Source organism: Numenius arquata, chromosome 14 (assembly GCF_964106895.1).
Source record: "Numenius arquata chromosome 14, bNumArq3.hap1.1, whole genome shotgun sequence".
Classification (NCBI taxonomy): domain Eukaryota; kingdom Metazoa; phylum Chordata; class Aves; order Charadriiformes; family Scolopacidae; genus Numenius; species Numenius arquata.
Genome location: NC_133589.1, coordinates 1,879,915 through 1,902,354, shown reverse-complemented (window position 1 = coordinate 1,902,354; position 22,440 = coordinate 1,879,915). Strand labels below are relative to the sequence as shown.

The following is a 22,440-nucleotide window of genomic DNA, read 5'->3' as shown; positions in this document are numbered from 1 at the left end:
TTAATGAAGCCAGCTGACCCAGCAGGCTTGAGAAGGGGAAGAGGACAGGAGAATGGGATTATTTTAACCCAAAGATACAAACCACCTGGAGCTTGCATCCCTCAGAAAGGTTTAAATCTCCTACAGAAGGAATCGAGATCTCCTTGGTTGAATAGTGGCTTTCAGGAGGATATTGGGAATCAAGAGCCAATGGAGTAAGATTGTTCAGGGAAGAGCAAGCTGTCTTACATGATCAGGAAGCACAAGGCTAAGGGTACATTTATCCAAAGGTTATATGATATAAAGGCTAATTATTCAGCAGATATGGGTCCTCAGCCTTGCCAGTGTGGAGAAGGGAAGGAAGTGGGACCTGATGGGAAGGGGCCGTGGCTGTGGATAACACGGTCCCAGAGCAAACCCCCTGCGTGGTCCCACACCGGAGCTGCCTGTGAGGTGTGGGGATGTGACAGGGCAGCAGCCGCCCAGAAGCAGAAGAAACGCCTGTGTCGTGACATTTCTGGGACCTCTTTTTTTTTTTTTTTTTTTTTTTCCTTTTTATTAGCTTCCAAGAAATGGGCTGGAGGCAACGGTTTCCCCTAGAGCATGCCTAGGATGACTCAACCCCGCCTGCTCAAGGGAGGGAAGAGGCAGAGGTAAGGACAGGACAGAAAGATGGGGGCTGGCGTGGGGGGCAGAATGTGGGCATCGCGATGAGAACCCGCGGTGGCCCACGCTCTGCACCCCGTGGAAGATGTTTGTCCCTGGAGGGTCCCGTTTGACCGGCAGAACCCTGGGGTGGAAAAGTTACGTGTTGCTGCCGCTCTCCTGGTATTTCATCCTTGCCCTGGGAGCCGCTGAAATCATAAAAAGGCCTTTCAGAAAGAGACTTAAATTATCTCGGAAAAGACAGCGGGGGTGAGGGGGGGGAGCGCATTGGGTTTTTTTAAACCAGGCTCTGAGTGCAATGCATTAAAAATGACAAAGGTAAGTAAAGCTCTGGCGATGACAAGAAATTCCTGTCTCAATAATGTGTCTGGTGCGTGTTTCGCTCCAGAGCTGGGCTGCTACGTGCTCCCCTGCCCGAGCACACACAGAGCCCAGCACAAATCACCTGCCAAGCGCTGACACCTCTCCGGGAGCATTCCCGGGGCAGCCGGGCCCCACGGGGGGATGGCAGACGGGGTGTCCCCTATCCCTCCTGTCCACCCGGCAGTCCCCCTGCCACGGCCTGTGAGCTGGGTGGTGCTGGTGAGGACCTGGACCATGGGCATCACCCACCGACCTGCCCGTTAGCCACCCTGGGGAGAGCCAGCCAGGAAAGCACCAGCTCTGCATCCTTTAAATTGACTTAAACCCCCCCAGATCTCTGTGCCTTCCCTGTTAGTCCCATTCTTGACCAGCGGTGCCTCCAGATAACTCCTGGGATAACTCCTGCTGGCTTTTTACTGTGACGAGTTCCTTTTAAGCAAGGGCAGGAGCCCCAGGAATTGCTGTAAGAGGCCACATCAGAGAGGCGTCCACAGCCACGTCCTGTCTCGGGCGGCAGCTGGGATTTTCTGGAGTTAGAAATTCAATTATGGCCTTTGAGGTGTTTGTGGCTACGGGCATTGCTCACTCTTGGCGCTGCTAAACATGTCCCGGCTGCGTGCTGCCCTGGGATCCCTCTGCTCTCCTCTGCCTGGGCGTGTTAAAGGGGGTGCAGCCCAACTTGAGCGTTTTGACCCAACTTGAGCATAGATCAACACAGCAAAAATGTTTATTTCTGAAGCCGGAGATAAGGTCAGGCTTGCAGCAGTCAGACTGCAAATAGAGCAACAGCAAAACACAGGTAAGCAAATAGAGCAGAGAAGGCTTTTTTTTGTTAGACATCTTGCTAAGCAAGCTCTTGAGAGGTGCCCAGAAGCTGGGTGTGCAATGCGTGTGCAAGGCACAATGCGTGTGCAAGGCACAGTACGACCATTAGTGCTGCCTTTAGCTGCTTGAGGTAAAGCTGATGTGAAGAGTCAGTGTCTTGGCCAAAGAGCACCCTACTTCGTCATCCCTCCTGCTTTCTTCCCTTCCACTGGCAGCTCTAGATGCCAGCAACTTTGGGTTTACGTTATAGATTTACCATAACCTCAGTTTCTGTACCTTTCTGTTTCTCCCTTTTTTCCTTTCCATCCTCACCTGCCTCCGAACCAACACAACAGCATCTCCAGTGACTCACTGCTCCCTCGCCCACGCGTGGTTTCCCACCCGTGTCACAGCACGTGAAGAAGCCTCCTCTCCTGGACCCGCAGTAGATTTCAGTGAAATCTGAAATTCAGATTTCATCCCGCTTCCCCCAGCGTGTAGCCTGGCGGGTACAGCCAGTTATTCCTACTCCTAATGCCTGCTACTGGAGATAAATCATTAATTTTAGTCATCAACCAGCTGCTGGAGGAGAGACGCGGTCTCTGAGGTGCCACCAGCTTTCTGCGGAGACCCTGTATGACAAGTCAATGGCGCAGGTGAGCGACTTGGTAATGAGGTCTAACCTGCTTCTCCTTCCAGACTCTGTTACCCGTTTTACATCTATTTTCGCAGTGACTACATACAAAAGGCTATTAGTCTTGACAGTGATGGAGGGTCTCTGCTGGCAGAATGTGAGTGTTGTCAGCTCTGAATGTGTAACATCAGCTCCTACTTCAGTGGCCAAAGCACTTCTACACAGCCCAGGGCAGTGGTTGAGGCACCATCCCTGGAGGTATTTAAAAGCCGGGTTGACATAGTGCTTAGAGACATGGATTAGTGATGGTTTTTATCAGAGTTAGGTTGATGGTTGGACTCAATAATCTTAAAGGTTCCTTCCAACCTGGACAATTCTATGATTTTATGATTCTATGATTCTGCAAGCACCAATGTGCTGCTCTGCCCAGAGACCTTGCTGCCTGTCCCCAACCCAAGGAGAGGAAGCCCACTCGAAATGCCAGGGCTGTGTGTCTGGTGTGGGGCTGCAGACAGACAGCAACATTTTCTAAAGAGTTGAAGCCCCATTTTCAGTCACATGGAGAACCCTGTCCCTGTTCACCCCAACACACCTGATACATGAGACTGAAGTTTGAACGAGGAGCCTGTGGATGATGGTTCACCTGCAGTCAATGGTGGGAGTGAGCAAGCCCGACCTTATGGCAGTTGAACCATGCTCTGAAAGAGTCTCTCCATGGAGGACAGAGAGGATCTAGAGGGTGACTACGGCTCCTACGGTGTGAGCAGAGCCAAGGGCTGAGCGTCCCCCAGCTCTCTGATGGGAGCGGGACAGTCCTGCTGCCCATCCTCAGCCTGCATCGCCCTCCCGCTGCCTCAGCCTTGTCTCCAGCTTTAGCCATGCTGATTCACAGACTTCAATTTCTGTGGCTGCTCATTTTGCACCAGTTTAAGGATCTAAGATGTCCCAGGAAGGGATGAGACAAGTGCAGGAGCCAGCACGTAGCCAGGAGAGGTGAGGGAGTGGTAGAAGTGCCTTCCTTGGAAGCAGGAAGCTGCTCGACTGGCCCCATCATATATGGGCTCTTCAGCATAAAGTGCCTGGTGTGAGTCAGAATGAACCCACTTCCCAAACCCCTTAGATGTTCTCTGATAACTGTCCTGTGCCTGGCTCTTGGTATCAGCCCACATTACACCCTCATGTCTGGGACTCTGTAATAAAGATAAAGCAGGTCGTATCGCACAATGGGAGCTCAGTCTGGGGCTCAGCTGAACAATTGTCCTGGGAGATTTCTAGATCCATTAAGTGTCTGTTGTCTCCAGCTGGGCCATTGATAATCAGCTCTGCTATAGAGCTTGGACTTTGGGCTGAGAAATTCCCTGTGGAGGCTTTCAGAGGAGGGCCCCTGATGGGTTACATCTATAGAGAAGACTTGAAGCCATTTCATTCTTTCAAACAGCCCTGAAAACTGCATCTCTGATGTGCTGTTCCAGGAATGAATCACACTGTTCCTGAGAGCAGCACTCAGGGGTGTCTGAAGGGGTTGCATCACACAGACATCGCAAGAGCTGTTGGAAAGAATGGCATGAATGAGAGAAAAATAGCAGTGCTGGGTGTCTTCCTTCCCCTAAAGTTTGGGTACAGACAGCTTTTTCCCCCTGTAACTAGACTTTCAAGCTGGAGGTGTTCACTACTCTAACTCCCTGTCGTTTGATCATTCACAGGGCACAGCACAAACCAGGTGGGGCATGGGGTTCAAGGTGAAGCCGACATCGGCAGTGAGATCTAGCTCTGACTTATCCACTCCTGGAGGGGGCTGGAAAACAAATTTGCGGAGCAAGCCCGTGAAGAAGAGGAACAGCTCCATTTTGGCCAGTCCTTCTCCAAGGCAAGCCCTTCGTCCTGAAAACAACCAGGAGAGAAGTAGATGATCAGCACTGTAACTGTTAGTGTTGATGTCTGAGACCATCTAAACTGGAGGTATGGTCCCTAAGAGCAGGCTGATGAGGTAGGAAGTTTTTCTTTCCTTCTCTCTCCATATTAGAGGTGCTTCTGACTCAGTCTCAAACCAGAGAAGCCTGTAGGCGTGTGAGACCATTTAGTGACTATGGGTAAATAAGTGTCTCCCAGATCTTCCAAGGAGGAGGTGGTCACCTACAGCAATGGTGGACAGGACAAATAACCAGAAATCCCTTGTCCTATGTTCTGTGTCCCCAACTTTCATACTTCCCTGGAATCAGTGGGAACTGTGCCATTAGCCCGACCCCAGCGGTGCACGCGTTACCCTTCTCACCTATGGAGAATGGAATAAATGCCTCTCTCCTAATGAAGTTCCCATCGGCATCCAGGAAGTGGGAAGGGTTGAACCGATCCGGGGTTTTCCAGTGCAACTCGTCATTTAGAGCGGAGGTCAGCAGCGGAATAATCTCTGTACCCTGAAAGGGATCAAAGAAACTCACGGTAGCTGTTTAGAGCAGATCACTTTCCCAGCCCAGCCAGGCTGCTTTCTTTTTTCTAATGTGAAAAGACTGAGTCGTGGGAAACAGAACTGGGGGCTGCTTCCCTGCCCCACTGTGGCTCTGCCTGGCGTCAGGAGCTGCTGGTCTCTTTGTGGACCACAAAACGTTCCTTTCTTACAGAGTCAGCATTGTTCTTGAAAGATCTGAAGTAGAGGTTCCCCATTTGGCATGAGAGATTCAAACCAGTGGGGTTTAATTAAGCTCTCTGGTTAGTCTGGATTCAAACAGCTGTAACAGAGCACACTCCAGTGCATGTTTGTAATGACTACCCTGGATCCAAGACAAAGGATCACATCACAGATTACACCACCCATCATGGTATCTTTAGATTTTTATATTTTTCTTCTTCTCTACTTTAAATAAAACTGTGGGGAATCCGTGCAGTGTAAGCTGCTCGCCTCAAAACTCACCTTAGGAATCACGTAGCCTCGGAAATTCACATCAGTAGGAGTTGATCGTGATACACCCATTGGGACAATATTGGCAAACCTTTGTATTTCATGTATCACTGCTTCTGTGTAAGGCATTTTTTTCCGGTCCTCCAACTTAGGCAGCTTTCCTGGTTCAATGACGTGGTTCATTTCTTCCTGAATTTTTCCTTGGAGGGAGGAAAGGATTAAGAAGCTGATAACCCCCTTATCTTGCAACTGAAATGGCCTCCAGTTCGGCCAAGAGGAAGAAAAGGGAAAACTTGGAGGGGTATTTGTGAAGAGCAGAAGTGGGTAAGTCAGGGGATGGTGTGGTTCTTTCAGGGTTGTTGAGCCCAGGGAGCTTGAATGGAGTCACTCCAGTACACTCCATGCCTGGTTCTGATCACACACCTTCGTTACCCCAGAGCCTTCAACAGAAACCAGATCAGAATCAGCTCCTGAGGAGACCTTTAGTGACGTAAGCCCATCGCCTGCAGGAGAATCACGATGGGGGAGCTTTACTGTAACTGTAGACTGGCCCTTCGCCTCTCCCCCTTGGCTGGGCTGCTTTATTGCAATCCAGCTGAATAAAATTCCTTTGTAAAGTCAACGGTTGGTTGTTATCTCTCTCAGAGTACTCAGAATAATTACTCTAGACAATGCTGAATGAGTTCCACTCCCACAACCAAAGCCTTAAGCATGCAACAGTATATTTTACCAGAGGACTTTTCCGCCTTACTTTGAATTTCTGGGTATTTCATCATCAGAAGAAGACCCCAGCGCACGGTCGTGGAAGTAGTCTCAGTCCCAGCAGCAAAGAGGTCCAGAGTTGAAAACATCAGGCTTTTGTTGTTGAACATGGTGTGGAGTTTCTTTGATTCCTTCAAAACATACAAGTAATGGCTATAAGTTCTACAGCAAGTGATACCAACATGTGACTGTGTTGCCACCATTTTTATCTGCATTTTAGCTTTTTGTGACTTTATATGCTCTGGGAAATTAAATGTTTAGTATTTTAGCATTAGGGCCTATGCTGTGCGGAATTTGTCTGGTCCCAAGCACACGCGCAATCCCCTCGTCCAGATATGAGGTTAGTTGGAATTTAGCTACTGCAATGAAGTTTATCACTGTACCATTCTTGCAGAAAGGTTTGGGATGATCTCCTCCTTCTGTGTGCTGAGTGGTAACTTATTTCACCCACATGGGACATTTTGACAACGAGATCCCTTTAAAGCAGCAGTTTCAGTGGAGCAACGGAGAGAGTACAACATAGCTCCCTGTGAGTATCAGCTTTGATTTATTCTCCTTCCAGTCACTCCCAGCCCCTGACAGATGGTCAGTCCTAAGAACAGTCAGAGCTAAGAGAATAGAAAGACTCTGAGACTTAGCTTTAAGGTACCTGTTGTTGCTTCATCAGGAAGGCGTCAACAAAGCCTGTTAAGTTATTTTCATTAAACTCTTCTTTGTGTTCCTGGAAGAGCTTCTGGAGAAAAGCGTTCAGCTCACTGACATTTTGTAGCACCGTCTTGGAAGCTCCAGAGAGAAATCCAAGGGATGGGTAGAAATTATACAGCTGTGGAGCAAGAAAAGTCTCACTGTTAATTGGCATTTTGAACACATACTCATATCTCACGTGACACCGCTGGTCCCTTCTCCCATGCCCTGACGTTTCGGGCCGTAATTCCCCCACGTTTGCTTGTACAGACCAAGTAGCTATGAACTGTTGCAGCTTATATCAGCTGTTAGTTTGCTAAGATTTGAGTTTCAGTGGCCAAAACAGAAGAAAAAGTACTTTGTCAAACCTAGTTCTAGGGGAGGCAGGACTCAGTTACTGAAGGTGTAATACAAGGAGGCAGATTTGAGATGGCATTTCAGGGCCAATCTCTGATATGAGACATATTGTGCTTCTGCTCTTCAAAAAGGGTAAAATAGTTCCTTTTGTGAAGACTTTGTGGTTGTTTTTTTTTTCTTTTACTAATGAGCTTCACAGACTAAGCGCAGGAGCCTGGGAATCTGTGCGTGGTGGATGCGGAACCACAGATGTGTTCCGTACGGCTGGCTGGTAATGTTCTTGTTCTCAAGAAGCAAGATGTGGGAGGCTAGGAGGACAAACGTGGGCAACCGGATATCCCCCCAAAAACCCTAAAAGCTAAAACATAAAATCAAGCTCTTACCAGCACCATCGGGGAGCCCAACAGCTTAGTATTTTCATTGATCAGCTTCAGCAAAGTTAGAAATACAGGATCGTCATACTCAAACCTCTCTCCAAACAGTATAGAGCAGATGACATTGGACACAGCATTGTTGAGTATCATCTTCGTATCGAATGGTTTCCCTGTATTTCAAGCAATGAAAACAAATGGGATGTGATTATGCTCGTTTCAGTCTGGTTTCCTGTGGAAATGCAGTCCTGAGCTCCCAGAGGAAAAAATCCCTCACCACTCGATGCACAGCAGGGAGCTGGGTTTCAATGTTTTAAGGCCTGGGTTTAACGACCTACTTCAGCCTATGCTGAACTTTAACCATTTGCTCAGAGTTAAACTTTCATTAATCTTTATTGTTCTGCTAGGCATGTCTTCTGTCTCTGGATGAAAGTCTTGGCACTCACCATGGTAGGATTCAAAATATTTGATAAGGGAATTCACTTCCTCCAGGATTCGGATCTCCAGGGTTCTCTTCCCCATTCCGAAATCTCGCAGTGTGGACAAGGTGAATCTCCTCATGGTTTTCCACAGCTCTCCATGGCTGAATGCTATGCCTAAATAAAGGTGTAACATCCTTATGTGGTTAATAAACATTTGTTAGGCCTCTTACACACGGGTACCAAAGCTGCCCGATACACAGCTACATAAACAAAAAACCATCTGTAAGAGGATGATACACTCTGCTTTAAGAGTATGATGAACCCAGGCAAACTACAAAAACTAACCAACCAAAAGGTCACTTACCATTTCCTTCTGTCATTTTCCTAAATATGGGTATTTCTGCCCTCTCTCCAAACTCTTCAGCATGATTCAAAAGGGCATCCTTGATGGTTTCGTATCCAGCCAGTACCACGGCTCTCCTGGGTCCGAAATGCACAGTGAAGACGTTCCCGTATACCTTGGAGAGCTGTCAAGGTGAATAAATTACCTTCACTCAAAACCAGATCTTGGACCCAGACGCTAGCACTAGCCACCCTAGGTGGTTTCTAGCCCGAAAGGAGCCTCCCAGCCCTGCCCGAAGTCTCCAGGTGCTGCTGTAAGGCACCTAATGAGCAACAGCTATCAATTGCCAGCATCTCTGCTTGCGCCCTGTTTGCACAACAAGGTGTCTGCTATCGCTGCTGCTATCGGAGAAGTCAATGAAATGCCATCGCATTCCTGCGGTGCTCTGCAGCAACAGGCCAGGGGAGCGATCCTGCCCCTGGCAGGCGGTTAGAAAAGGTTAGAAACAGGCAGGCCTGTTTATTTTAACGCCGTTGACCCGGGGCAAGCGGGCGTGCACACATCTTTGAGGCTGGAAGCCACAAACACTACAAAAACAAAGCCAGACAATAACTCTTTCTTTCAGGACAGCACTTGTCTCTAATTATGGCAAGGTGGGTAGTGTTGCAGTCATGGTGAAATTACCTGCTGGCCACCAGAAACATGAATCCAAGTAGGAAGCGTGTTCTTGTAGATAATGCCACACGAGCTCTAGGCTTTTACAGAGAATTAAGTATGAATCATCTGTTACCCAGAAGGGTGGCTTTGACAATCTAATCATTCACTGGGTATTTTAGACTTCGTTTAAGCACGCTGCGAGCCAGCCGCTCCAAATGTCTTCTTGCTTCCGATGTGCCTGGGTTACCATTTGCTATGCATTAGATACATACTGAAAATTGAATTTCAGATTAGGAGCAGCTCCTGTTATTACACCAGACAAATTGAATTTGTTTTCATCAAACGGTGGTTTGACGGCTTGGGAGATAACGTTAGCGCTGGTCCTTTCATCCCGGCAGCTCACGGAGTGCCTGGCAGAGCCGGGGGGAGGAATCACAGCCACCTCCCAGCCTTCATTCGGTCATTTCTTTGCATTAGCACTTCTTGGCATCAACCCTGGGTTTTCTCAGCAACATGAGGATTGGATGTGGCAGGCCTGAAAGCCCAAAGAAAACTGCTTGGAAGATCAGGGCAGGCCGCCCAGGGCAGTGGTGGAGTCGCCATCCCTGGAGGTATTTAAACGCCGGGCAGACGTGGTGCTGAGGGATGTGGCTTAGTGGTGGGTTTTGTCAGTGTTGGGTTGATGGTTGGACTCAATAATCTGAAAGGTCCCTTCCAACCCAGGCAATTCTATGGTTCAGGGATTATAGGAAATGAGTCTAGTTCTTTTGCATGACATTTGTATCGTAAAACCCCCCAATACCCCAAAAGTAGTTGCTCTTCCACCCTAGCCCCCTCAAACACACCCATGATCAGATGGAAGCTCAGGACCAGAAGCCCATCAAAACTGTGCTCTGCACAATCCTCTGCACCGTAAGTCATGGCAGATGAACCCTGTGTGACTGCCACAGGAATTCCGTACTTTGGCTGCCCAGGAATTGCACGTTTTTCTCCTGCCTGCTCGCTCAGGCCCTACCTCTGTCAGCGACTGGAACGGCTTTTTCAGGTCCACCACGTTCAAGTTTCCGATGAGAGGAAGAGGTCGTGGCCCGGGAGGCAAACTGCAAACCGGCTTCTTGGAGCTGGTAAGAAAGTAAAGCAGAGCCAGCAGCCCTGCTGCCAAGCAGAGCAGCGAGCTGGAGCCCAGGAACTGCAGCAAACTCTGCACGGCCATCTCCAAATCCACCTGTGGGTATGACTATCTCGGGGTCCCTTTATATCCCTTCTGTCATTGCCCAAAAACACCTTCTTGGGGAAGTGGCTTTACCCAGAGAAAAGGACTCTGAGGTCTTGTTTACCTCCATTTAGACCAGATGTACTCTTTTTCCCCTGCCAAATAAAACACCCTATTTCATTCTGCAACATGGATTACCTTAATCTGGAGCTCCTGTTTCACCTACAACACTGGGGCACGGTGTTTGTTTCCCAGGGACAATCTGTGTTACGGACACGTTGTGGTCTACGTGATTTCAGGGGCAGAATTAAGGGAGGGGACCCACGCTGGCCTGTTGTCACGGTGCCAAGTCACAGGACCCAGCTGGACCGCTGGTGATGCAATGGAGGAAGCGGGACACAGGTAGGAAAGCCCACAGTAATGCGTAGCCCTGGGTGCAGCTGGCAAGGAAGGCCTCAGGGAAGACAAGGCTGACAATGGAGGAGTTGGAACGGTGGTGGCATGAAGATGTGCTAATTCAGGATTGCAGACGGGAATAGGTGGATCTGTAGGACAGGTGATGTCTGATTCTCTTTGCTTTCATGCCACCCCAGTAAAATCATGGAATCACAGAATGATATGGGGTTGGAAGGGACCTCTGGAGATCATCTAGTTCAACCCCCTGCCAGAGCAGGTCCACCCAGAGCAGGTTGCACAGGAACGTGTCCAGGCGGGTTTTGAATGTCTCCAGAGCCAGAGACTCCACCACCTCTCTGGGCAGCCATTTCAGAAAACAGCCTGTTCAACCTCCTTGAGAAACCCAGTGTTTTCGTTGCTGACACTGCTATTGATCTTTGTCCCAAAAATCCTCTACCAGTAATCCCCAAATTCCCCTGAAACCACCTAAGTCACTGTTTTGCAGTTTGCTCTCCAGAGGACTGTGTGCCTGGATGTCCATCTCTGTCTCTGAGGGTGGTGATGATTCTTCCCCGGCTGTCCTGCCTGTTCACGAGCAGATGCATGCAATCCTTCTGGAGAAACTGTCCCCTCCAGGCAATCCTCCTGCCTAGATTGGGAAAGAGATCCTGGATCCTTGTTACCTGGGAGGAGCTGGGATCCTGCTGTGCCGCCAGCAGAGGATGGAGGAGGGATGCTGCCGGGGTGCCAGCCGGGAGGAGCACTGAGTCATTGCCCCGTGCCAGGGCAGGGGCCCGCAAGAGCCCGCCTGCCCGGGCCACAGCTCCCCAGGAGCCACCCATGCCCTCTGCATCCTCAGGGGAGGACGACAAAGTGATCCTGAACCACCACCGTTTTAAATGGTGGCTCTGGGGGAAGGAGCCAATTTGATGCTCTATCACATATTCTCAAGCGGGGACATTTTGCTCCCCAGTTGCAGGTTCTGTCAGATTACTGGGCTGCCGCTCAACCCTTTGGAAATCTTTAGTTTTAATAATATTTTTGCTAGAATCATCCCAGGCTCCCGGGTGCAGGCTCCACTGATGGGAAAAAAATGGTGATTATTTATTAATAATAATAAAAGTACATTAGCCGAAGGCAAGGGGAATCAATAAACTCTAACTAGATTGACATGAAAAAGGTGCCTGCACGTCTGCCTGTTCTCCAAGGCTTGTTATCAAGAGTGGAGTTGTTCATAAGGGGGAATTACCCCTGCAGAAGAGGGTGAGGCAGGGCGGGCAAAGGAAGGAGGGCAATGGATGGTGATGTCCATCTCAAGATTTGCCACACATCTATGAAGGTCTCAGTCTGGCCCCTCTTCTCTCAGACGTTTCTGAGAGTATCCTGTTCTGCCAGACTCTTTGCTGAGCAAATGGTGTGGCCACTGGGACTCTTGAGACTGTATAGGATACATTAAGAGTGAGGAAAAAATCCTACGTGGGTGCAGTTGGGTACTGACGGAGGGAATTTACTGTTTGTGTTTACATACAGCCACCACTGCTCTGTTGGAGTGGAGCTGGCTACTGCCATAGACAGCAGGAACACCTTCTCCAGGGCTTTCAGACTGTTCAAAGCTTCAGGTTGTAGCCGGTGAAAACACAGGGTGAAATTCTGTCTCAAGCAGTGAGACCATGGTCTCAACCTGCTGGACTGATGCTGGACTGTGAGAAATGACGGGCGAGTTCTCCCGTGGGAGGGAATCATCACAGTGTTAAAATACAACTAACGTGATGTCCTCACCTCCATTTCTTCCTCACACACCTTGGCTTCCGGTAGGCAACCCTGAACACAGCCCACAGCTGGGGTTTTGGCGTGAGATGAGGAATCCCGCACTGGACTGGGGAGAAAACGTTGTTCCCTGCTCGTGTGTCTCTGTCTTTCCACCAGCCCAGGCCAGGACCGACACCACCTTCAGGTAAGCAGACGTTGTGGGCACAGCTCAGGGAAATCATCGGTTCCTCCTAGGAAATGAGCCTGTACATTAAACAGCCACAGTCTTCTAACATCTGTGTGCTCATCTGGAGAAGGACAGATCATCTTCTAATGGGACAGAGGTTAATAACGCTGCGGTAACAGTAGGATAACGCAGAGAAAGAGCTGTTATAAGGCCATAATTCAGTCAATGAGTTCTGATAACATAATAAACCATGAGAGTGAACACCAAGGGCTTGTGTGCCTTGCAAGGCTCTGCAACTGATTTACAACCTGGAGAGATGCCTATCAGCCGGTCGCTGTTAGCAGGGGTATAGAAAGCATGAGCACACCCTATTAAACATTAACATTTTTAAAGACTCAGATGTGTTAAAGCTCAGGCTGCTCCTCGCTAATGGGTTGTGCTCACCTTGACAAACAACAGTGCAAAAAGAAATCCAGAGCTTTCCGACTTTGACCTCTCTCCATTTTTCATAATTATTGCATTGTTTTATTGGATTACACCCACTTCTTCCCATCCTGCACATCGCTCTCTCTGTAGGATGACTACGGGGTAGCGATCAGCCTCTCAGGTGTTCACTATGCCCACTTTGATATAAACAACTTGTACTGAATTTGTCAGTTATCTGTGAAATCAGTGTGTGCTGCAAGAAAGACTCCTGAAAAAGACTTTTAAAAACTTTCTGCGAATTTTCAATGGAAGATTCTTGGGGGTTTTTTTCCGTACTCTGAGCTGAAGGATTGTACATGATGGGTCTGGTGACTGGGGGAAGAAAATAAAAAAACCTGTGCATGGGATGAGTGCATTGTCTCCGTGCGGAGCCGAAGGTGGCAGTATTTCCCACTTGAGTTAAGATTTACCCTTTTTAGCAACAAACCACTCTCAGGAACTTTGTTGCTTTTAAAAGCCTTGTTCTTGCACCAAATAGATGTCATTCCTTCATGAGTCGCACTCAGGGACAAAATACATGGGAGATCTTGGGATTTGGTGCAGGTAATGTGCGTTATGATGTGAAAATCTATAAAAATATTTGCAGAAAAATCCATTGTGACTGTGGCCAGAAGCATGATCTTCCAGACCCCACGCTTTGGCCAACAAGCCAAGGCAGCCTCACCTGGGAAGTTAGTGTTGAGGAGGTCAGGCTATGTATTTTCAAAATACAACTGAACAGATCAAATGCCTCAGTGTAGCTCCAACGATCTTTCTATATCGGGTCTCTAGCTTCAGTCTATCTCGACACCGAATGGCAGGAATTATATTAACGCAAGGGCAGTTTGGGGGGTATCACGAAGGACGATTAGTTGGTAGGTATCTACAGAGCCAGGGTCCCAGCATCTTACTTTTGAGCCCCCCTGTCTTGATTCAGGTGCAGATGTGGATTTAGACATACCAGAACGGCAAGTGGCAATGTCAGAAAAAGGTTTGTTTGGCTTTCAGCGCGGCATTACTATTTCTACCGCGTTCCCCTCTAACCTGATGAGGCTTTGGCTTAGTCATAACAGCAAAATGAGCTATCGTTCTCTACATCTCTGTAGAGCACATGACATATTAAGGCCCTGACCTTACTGGCACGAAACTACGATTTCCCTGTAAGTGCAAAACAATAATATTTCATTAATCATCCACAACAGAAATCCCCGTTCCCCAGACTATTCTGGCAATATTCTGCATTTTTGCTTGTCTAGGAACCTGAATTAAAAGGGAGAAAAATGGTTTACAACAGCCCGTGGCAGCGATGTAGCAAGAGACCTTCTGTAAGAGCTGGCGGCGTGCTCGCCGGGCGAGGGAGAGGCGAAGGAATGAGTGATCCTGGAAGGATGTTTCTCTGAGGTGTGTTCTGTGCCTGGGCTGGGAACAGCAGTCTCAAGGGCACAAATTCCAGCGCCTGAATGTGCTTGGTCTTGTTCAACTGATTAATTTCTTACAGCTAGCCCAAGCCGAGCTACAAAAACCCCTAGGACTTTACTCAAAGCCTTTCAGGGCTTGTCAATAAATTATTTTCAAATTAACCACCTAATAATTTGAATTTGTAGGCTCTTAAAAGATGCGGCGTGGCAAGAGAGAGAAAATAATGAAAGTCCTCGACTTTACCCTGCCCATAAAAAGGAATAAAGGTTCTGCTCTGCTGTACTATTCAATTTGGTGCTTCCAAAAGTAACTCTAAGTGCATAAAAACCCCATCTGGAGGTACGTTTGTACGACTGTTGGATAAGCACCAATAGTGGAATAAGTTTTCAGTGTGATCTGACAACATTGTAAAAGAGCAAACATTTTTTAAGTGTTACTTTAGTCCATAATTAATGACTAACAGCCCCAATTCAAGCAAAGGATTAAGTTTTTTTAATCTATCAAGTTGTGTAACTTGAAAAGGGAAGATCCAAGATTTTCCCTGGTTTGGGGACGCTTCTAATTTGAGCTTTCTAATTTTTGGAAAAGGCTCAGACTCCAGGACTAGAGATACTGTAAAACACTGGCTGCTTTACGAATTATCTGATCTCTCTTGTACAATGGGCACCTTTTTATTGAAACAGCTATTTCACATTTCCCCGGTGCTGCGAAAGCCTCTCACTTCTTTGAAAGATAATATGTGAAAAGCATTTAATTCTCTGTTTGTGTCACTGCTCTTTGTGGCTCTGTTTTTATTGAATTCTTTTGCATCTGGTTGGCTTAATCTGCAAATGAGATTTTTTTTTTTCTTCACACTGATTATCTAATGGGGGTTTAATTTGATCTCCTTGGGAAAAATACATACTAAACTGCTAAAGCACGTGTATTAGATTCTGAGACAAACTGTACCTTTGAGGGAAACTCTAGAAGATACAACTGACATTTGCAATAAAAACAGTAAGTAAGCACTACCCACGACCTGCTACTATACCTGGCCTGAATTTGGGTAACTACAAAATTTAAGACTCCGAAGAAAGACAGTGAGTTAATGAATAGGTAGTCAAAACATTTGAATATAGTATAATACAGCAAGAGGATAATAGCCTTTGCATAGGATTGTCACTGTCTGTTTGGGAATAATTCCACTGTGGGTCCCTGCATATCTTTTTCCTTTGATTTCTTCCTTCATCACACGGGGAATCAGCAAGTCAACCACTGAGTCAGAAACTAAGGGGCATAATTTGGGCAGTTTGCTAAAATCAAGTGCCTTGACACTTCAGTTAAACTTGTCCAGATAAACCCCCAGCTCCTTCTCTGCTGCTCAGTCCTCTGAGATCTGGGAGAGAGTTTGCTGCCTGTGTTTACAAAAGAGGAGTTATCTCCCTTTTACTGTTAAGTGTTATAATGAAGTCGAGTGGAAAAGTGCTATTTACCGTATAATAAAAAACATCTATTGTTCATAGCACTGAAAACATAATAATAAATAAAACCTTATATTTCAGGCTGTGTAAACCAGTTGCTTATGTAATAGAACATGGTGTAATTTTCCATTTACAATTTCAATACCGTAATAAGAAAGCAATCAAAGCATAAACAAAATGCTCTTTAAATGGGGCTGCAGGTAATATTTCCATAATGGCTGTCCTTAACAATTGCAGCTGTTTCTTTTCTTTTTTTTTTTTTTTTTCCCAGCCTTGAATCCCTTCTACTTATCTCAGTCATTTAATTAAAAGAAAATCAACTTTAAAACAATGAAAGACCATCTGAAACCAACTGCAGCTATGGGCAAAGAAGAAAAAAGACTCTAATGGTGTAATCCAGGGCTAACACTCGGGTGGGTTAAATTAATGCCATTTCTCATCCCCCTTCGGGATGAGATCTGAGGCTCTGCAGAGAGCATGCTGGAAACCTGCAGGCAGAAGGGCTGTTTGCCTTAGTTATCTGTCTGGAGGATTTGGGAATTCACTGTTCCTCGAGCATCTGCCGATGACCACTTCGTTTTACCGGCCTCCCGCACGTGAGTCGGGGCAATCCCAAGGACAGTTCCAGGCTGGGCAGAGAATGGCTGAAGAGCAGCCCTGAGGAGAAGGACTTGGGGGTGTTGGTGGATGTGAAGCTCACCATGAGCTTGCAACGTGCACTGGCAGCCCAGAAACCACCCACACCCTGGGCTGCTTCCCCAGCAGCATGGCCAGCAGGGCAAGGGGGGGGATTCTGCCCCTCTGCTCTGCTCTGGGGAGACCCTCCCCTGTGCTGCCTCCAGCTCTGGGGCCACCAACAGCAGAAGGACATGGACCTGTTGGAGTGGGGCCAGAGGAAGCCACGGAGATGCTGGGGGGGCTGGAGCCCCTCTGCTGTGAGGACAGGCTGAGAGAGTTGGGGGGGTTCAGCATGGAGAAGGCTCTGGGGAGACCTTCGAGCCCCTTCCAGTCCCTAAAGGGCCTCCAGGAAAGCTGGGGAGGGACTCTTGATGAGGGAGGGGAGCCCTAGGAGGAGGGGGAAGGGTTTGACACTGAAAGAGGGGAGATTGAGCTGAGATCTGGGGAAGAAATTCTTTGCTGTGAGGGTGGTGAGAGCCTGGCCCAGGTTGCCCAGAGAAGCTGTGGCTGCCCCATCCCTGGAGGGGTTCAAGGCCAGGTTGGAGGGGGCTTGGAGCAACCTGGTCTGGTGGGAGGTGTCCCTGCCCAGGGCAGGGGGTGGCACTGGGGGGGCTTCATGGTCCCTTCCAACCCAAACCATTCTGTGATTCTATGAGGAGACTGTGGGCTGACCACCGTCTCCAGGACATAACGGGAGAGACTCGGGAGAGGCTGATCCCATATAAATTTGTTTTAACACCAGCTTTGCTCTTTTTCCCTTGATTTCCAAACGCACAAGGACAAACCTCTTTTCCCTGCCCCTCAGCAGGCTGGCTGCCCGTGCCCACCGCTCTCGCCCTTCTCGTCCGGTGAGCTCAGTGGATTAGGAAAATAACACGGCTTTTACGAGAAGAAATCGTTATATTTGGCAGAGGCCTGCCGAGCCCGGGTCGCAGGGCCGGGGCAAGAGGCGGGACTGGCCCCGCCGGCCCGGGCCAACATGGCGGGCGGCGGCATCGTCTCCATGGCTACCCGCGCTGGTGGGCGAAGCCTACGTCGTGGCGTCACGTCACCGTGGCGACGCCCAGCTCTGCCCGCGGTTGCCATAGCAATGTCGCGGCGTGGCCCCGCCCCCTCCGCCGAGCGGCGGCGGTCACGTGTCCCGCTCGATGTGCTCGGCGCTCGCCGGCAACGATCGGTGTTCGGCTCCCCCCGGCGGCCGCTGTGTGACCGGAGGGACCCCGGCCCCGTGTCCCTCTGTGTGTCCCCCCGCCTCTGCCGGCGACATGTCCACCGCCATGAACTTCGGCAGCAAGAGCTTCAAGCCCCGGCCGCCGGACAAGGGCGCCTTTCCCCTGGATCACTTCGGTGCGGTAACGCGGGCCCGGCTGCCCCGCGGCCTAGCGCCGGGCCTACCCTCAGCTCCCTCCGGGGGAGGCGGGCCCGGGGCCCCGCGATAGCGCGGCTCTCGCTGTCTGTTGCAGGGGAATGCAGTGCCTTCAAGGAGCGGTTCATGGAGTGCCTCCGCGACAGCGGCTATGAGAGCGGGGCCTGCCGGCAGCGCGCCATGGCCTATCTGGAGTGCCGCATGGAGAGGCAGGTGTACGCCGGGGCAAGGCCCGGCGGGGGATGAGGGGCAGCCGGGGGCGAGGCCGGGGTGGGGAAGCAGCGCGGCTCCCTTTGTGGGGAGGGGAAGAGTACCCCCAGTGGAGGCGTTCATAGATTTATCAAACAGTTTGGGTTGGAAGAGAACTTAAAGCCCTCCCAGTGCCACCCCCTGCCCTGGGCAGGGACACCTCCCACCACACCAGGTTGCTCCAAGCCCCCTCCAACCTGGCCTTGAACCCCTCCAGGGATGGGGCAGCCACAGCTTCTCTGGGCAACCTGGGCCAGGCTCTCACCACCCTTGCAGCAAAGAATTTCTTCCTAATAGTATTTCTTTCTAATTCTTCATGCAGGAAGCTTGTGTCCCTGTAAGAAGCAGGTGTCACTTACGGCTTCAGCAATTCACTTAGCTTATGTTTTTGGTGTGGTGTAGTTACCCACCTGAAAGGTGAGATATCTGAGACTTGGCCAGCTTCCACTGCACACAACTGTCTTTCTCAGTGTGAGGCTTTATTATTTTTTTCCTAGCTATGGTTACAAGTTAAACTTTTAACTTGTTCCTCAGTTCAAGTGAAAAAAGTGGTGGTTGGTTCTCTGGGGATGTTTCCATTCTTGCATTGTTTTGCAGTGTTTTCTGTTCTGTGGTGGGTCAGGGAGCTCACTGGGAAATGCACAAAGGGTGTTATTAAGCGAGCTTAAATACAGGGATGTTGTACATACGCTGCATGGGGTGGTGATGGGGGAGGCTGCAAATCAAAAGCAGTTTGAAAATCACTACAAAGTATAGTGGCACCATGAACGCTGTTCTAAACCACATTAGCTTAAAAGTCTGGTAAATGGCACAGGTAGAATTTTCGGAAGCTCTTAAGCACTCTGTTAGTTAAAGATAACCAAGAGTCGTTTCAGTTTCTGAGGGAACTCTTATTCAATATCTAATATTAGGAAACAACACATTTAATTGGAAAACTGCTGTTAAGAAAACAAAGTATCCCTTGAACGTTGCTTTCCCAAAACTGAAGTTTCTAAGGCTTTGCCAAGCGGCTGTTACTTACTCCCTATGGACGTCTTTGATTTCATTAGAGTAAATAATATTAAATGAAACAGAAAATGCTGCTATTCTCTTGATTATAGACTGTGTTCTGCATAATGTTTTTGTTGTTTTATTGTTTTTAACTTAGGCAACTTATGGCTAATGAACCACTGGAAAAGCTGGGATTTAAAGATCTGATAGATGAAAAATCAGAAGCAAAACCTGAAAAGTTGTAATGAAGAAAGACAACTTTGCTCCTCGTATGGAAAGCATAACTCTTATGTAGTACATATTGTACATTCTGTTCATACTGCAATAGGAAGTGTTTCCTGAAGGAACCTCTTTTCAGAGTTTAATTTTCCTAAAATAAGATTTTCTTAAATGAGCAGAAATAGTGCCTTTGTCTACTTTCCTTAAATCTTTCTTAACTTTTTTCTTTTAATTTCTCTAGCCTGCTCTCAAAGATCTGTAAGAACATTTTGCTGGGGAGAAAACAATTATTGCCTGAAGTGTTCTCCATGTCTCTGAAATAACAGTGAAGTCCTATTCTAAAATAAGACAAAAACCCCCTCCGCTTTATTGTGCAGATCTTGAACTATAGGTTAATCTCATGTGGGCATTACTAATATGTTTACAGCAGGTACTTGTCAGGTGGAAATAAAGCTGTTACGGTACTTGGAAATTGCTTTTAATTAAATGCTGGTATTAATCCCATCTTTAGAGTGATCTCCTCAGCCTGCTGTAGAAACCGCTGGCAGGGGGAGTGGAGGGGTTCAGTCATTTAACCTTCATCATTGTTGGGACAGTTTTTTGAGTTCCAGACACAGGTCAGGAAGTGATCCTGCTTTTATTTAATATGCCAACAGTGTTCACCTAACTTTATTTCATCATTTAACTGGGAATTTTTCATTATAAATATATTCATTTCTCTAAGTAGAGCTGCCAGATGTTTTTTTTTTTAATATTTTTATGGTGAAATCAGTGTGGAGACAGGAATGGTATTTATTTGTGTCCTAAGTAACTGTGAAATGTACATATAAATGTGATTGGAAAATTTTATTCTTTTAAAAACAAATGTTTTATGTTAAAAAAAAATGGGGTAGCTCAAGAGTTAGCTAGTTAGAAATACAGTATTTCTTTCTAAAACACGTAGTGCAGCCCGTAGAGTGAGAAGGCGATGAAGCAGGTCGTGCAGTGGGGGAGAAATCAGGTCAGAGTATGTGTATAAGATCCCTGATAGGCGTTTGTGTAACTTAACCGTGAATTATCAGCACCAGTGGTATTTCTCTCCCATATACTAATGCAAATGAGTCTCTCTTTATTAATACAGAGTTCAAGCCAAAACAATTTGGCCTGTTAGACCCCTAGGAATATGTTTCAAGCAGACAATAAATGTGTAAATCCTCTGGTTGTATTTTCTGCTGTATGTCCTGCCCTGTTCCCCTTGCTGCTTTTTTTTTAATCTTTTTTTAACCTTGTGAATCCTGCCTCTGTGTGTCTGGCTCTCAAACTGCAAGTTTTAGGGTCAGGGTCTGCAGACAGCGATACACACACAGTTTGCCAAGGCAGTTCTCCTACGCTTTGTCCTTTATTTGATGTTCTCTGTTTGATATATCTCACCTTTCCTGCTGTCTGCTATTATTCCTTTCGCTTCTGCTTCTCCCCACCATGCGTCTGTTCCTGCAGAGACCCAGGAAAGGGTAAAAGAACGTTTTCTGCTCTTCGTGTTGATGGTTGGAACTGGGATTTAAATTGTTGCTCGGGTCTAATCTGATTGAACAGACTGCAGATAGTTCAGAGCGGGTCCCTGTTTGAAAAGAATGTTCACTTGCTGCTGCATAGTTTTATTCTGCTTCATTCTGCTGTTTAAATTACATCCTTTGGTGAGATTAGTACCTTTAGAGAAGAGAAAGCAGAGGTTTTATTGCTGAAACAGATATTAAAAGACTTTATATTAAACCACTGAACAAGAGCTTTATTTTAATAATTCTTACTCGGTATCACTGAAAGAATCTCCAGCATCTCCAGAAGAAAGAAATCAAATTTCATGCTTCTGTGCTCCCGGAATATTATAAGGTGAAGCGAATCCCTGGTACGACTGAACCCACCAGCGGCGCTGGTGTAACCCAGGCTGTTCTCAGTAGTAGTTTCATCCTTGGGATGTTGCTCCGTGCTGTTATTTGGCCAAATCGGTTAATTTCTGAGTTAGACGTGTGTGTTTTTGGAGACAGTTGATACCACCGCTGTCCTCCAGGTTATTATAGAGGAACGGGTGGAGCTTTTGAAGTCTCGAGTGCTGGAATTTTGGTTGTTGAGCTGGGGCGATAGTTTAAATTTAAAAGAACTGTCTCAGATTGCACGCTAAAGGAGGAGCCACTGGGGGCTTGGTGGTTATCCAAATTTTGCCCAAATTTTGGACCTGCTGCAGGAGGGGTGGTGGGGAAAAAGGCAGTTTCAAAAGATGTTGTTGAATGCTGAAGCGAAGCGGTTTGTTGGGGTCACTGGTGGCTTCATGGAGCTGTTTGGAGCTGATGGGCCGCTCCGCTGCCTGTGGCCCCGAGAGCGAGGGAAGTCCCGCAGGAGTGCATTAATCCTCACGGGAGAAGCTGCCGTGAGGCCCCAGCTGCTGACAGACCCTGGGAGCTGCGGAAATGCAAACGGGGGCGAAAGGAGGGAAGGAAGTTTGGCCGGGATTAATGTACCAACCACCAGCCTGGTGGGAATGGTCCGGGTGTGGAAGGGGTAGCCCAAAGCAGGAGGAAATGTTGACTGTGTTGGGGTGAAAAATCTCTGTAAGCTGTTAACACAATAATAGGAATCGATAAGCGAGGGGGCTGGCATCGTCTGTCCTGTAGCTTTTCTTCAGCAAAGCCTCATTCACACCGGAGCTCCAGGCACCCTCGTGCTTGGGATCCCATCCCAGGGAGTCCGCGGAGGGCTCCGGCTCAGCAGAGCTCCGTGTGTTGGCACTCGGGAGAGCCTTGCCCACACTTTCCCCCTTTCTCTGCTCAGATTAGAATCTGTTCAACCACAAAGAGCTTAACCTTGGTCACGGCCGTTATTTACAGAAGGAGCATTGCTGCGAGCCAGCCCCCGTGTCCTCCTGGGAGACCTTGGGCTCTTGGTGTATCTCTCCAAACAACCGCAGTGACCTGCAGAACAAGGAAGAAAGGGTTTAATAAACATTTCCAAGGCTCCGAGCGTTCTTTCGTAGACCAGCCTATACAAAGAAAGCCTCCTGCCCTCGCTGGACATGGGCCATGGTCCAAAGTCCTCTGCAGGAGCGCAACCAGCCTGTGCCTCTACGCTGAGGAAGGGTTG

At 48.1% G+C, this 22,440-nt stretch overlaps 2 protein-coding genes across 2 annotated transcripts; one reads left to right on the top strand and one right to left on the bottom strand.

Moving 5' to 3' along the window:
• Nucleotides 1-4,139: 4,139 nt before the first annotated feature.
• Nucleotides 4,140-10,151, bottom strand: LOC141471752 (cytochrome P450 2K4-like). Its single transcript, XM_074158434.1, has 9 exons — nucleotides 9,954-10,151; nucleotides 8,303-8,465; nucleotides 7,963-8,112; nucleotides 7,529-7,689; nucleotides 6,754-6,927; nucleotides 6,094-6,235; nucleotides 5,355-5,542; nucleotides 4,719-4,860; nucleotides 4,140-4,327 (listed from the first exon to the last, which is right to left on the bottom strand). Exons 1-9 carry the CDS (start codon nucleotides 10,149-10,151, stop codon nucleotides 4,140-4,142), a joined length of 1,506 nt encoding a protein of 501 aa, XP_074014535.1.
• Nucleotides 10,152-17,663: 7,512 nt separating this feature from the next.
• COX19 (cytochrome c oxidase assembly factor COX19) lies at nucleotides 17,664-21,075 on the top strand. The gene is made up of 3 exons (XM_074158602.1): nucleotides 17,664-17,852; nucleotides 17,969-18,080; nucleotides 19,268-21,075. Exons 1-3 carry the CDS (start codon nucleotides 17,771-17,773, stop codon nucleotides 19,353-19,355), a joined length of 282 nt encoding a protein of 93 aa, XP_074014703.1. The 5' UTR covers nucleotides 17,664-17,770; the 3' UTR covers nucleotides 19,356-21,075.
• The last annotated feature ends 1,365 nt before the right edge of the window (nucleotides 21,076-22,440 follow it).

Excerpts from the sequence above, each read along its gene's own strand:
- LOC141471752 (XM_074158434.1), bottom strand. The coding sequence starts at position 10,151 with ATGGCCGTGCAGAGTTTGCTGCAGTTCCTGGGCTCCAGCTCGCTGCTC. Across the intron at positions 6,236-6,753 it reads TCCTGATGAAGCAACAACAG|GAATCAAAGAAACTCCACAC; the intron begins GTACCTTAAAGC and ends TATGTTTTGAAG. Across the intron at positions 5,543-6,093 it reads GAAATACCCAGAAATTCAAA|GAAAAATTCAGGAAGAAATG; the intron begins GTAAGGCGGAAA and ends CCTCCCTCCAAG.
- COX19 (XM_074158602.1), top strand. The coding sequence starts at position 17,771 with ATGTCCACCGCCATGAACTTCGGCAGCAAGAGCTTCAAGCCCCGGCCG. Across the intron at positions 17,853-17,968 it reads CTTTCCCCTGGATCACTTCG|GGGAATGCAGTGCCTTCAAG; the intron begins GTGCGGTAACGC and ends TGTCTGTTGCAG. Across the intron at positions 18,081-19,267 it reads CTGGAGTGCCGCATGGAGAG|GCAACTTATGGCTAATGAAC; the intron begins GCAGGTGTACGC and ends TTTTTAACTTAG.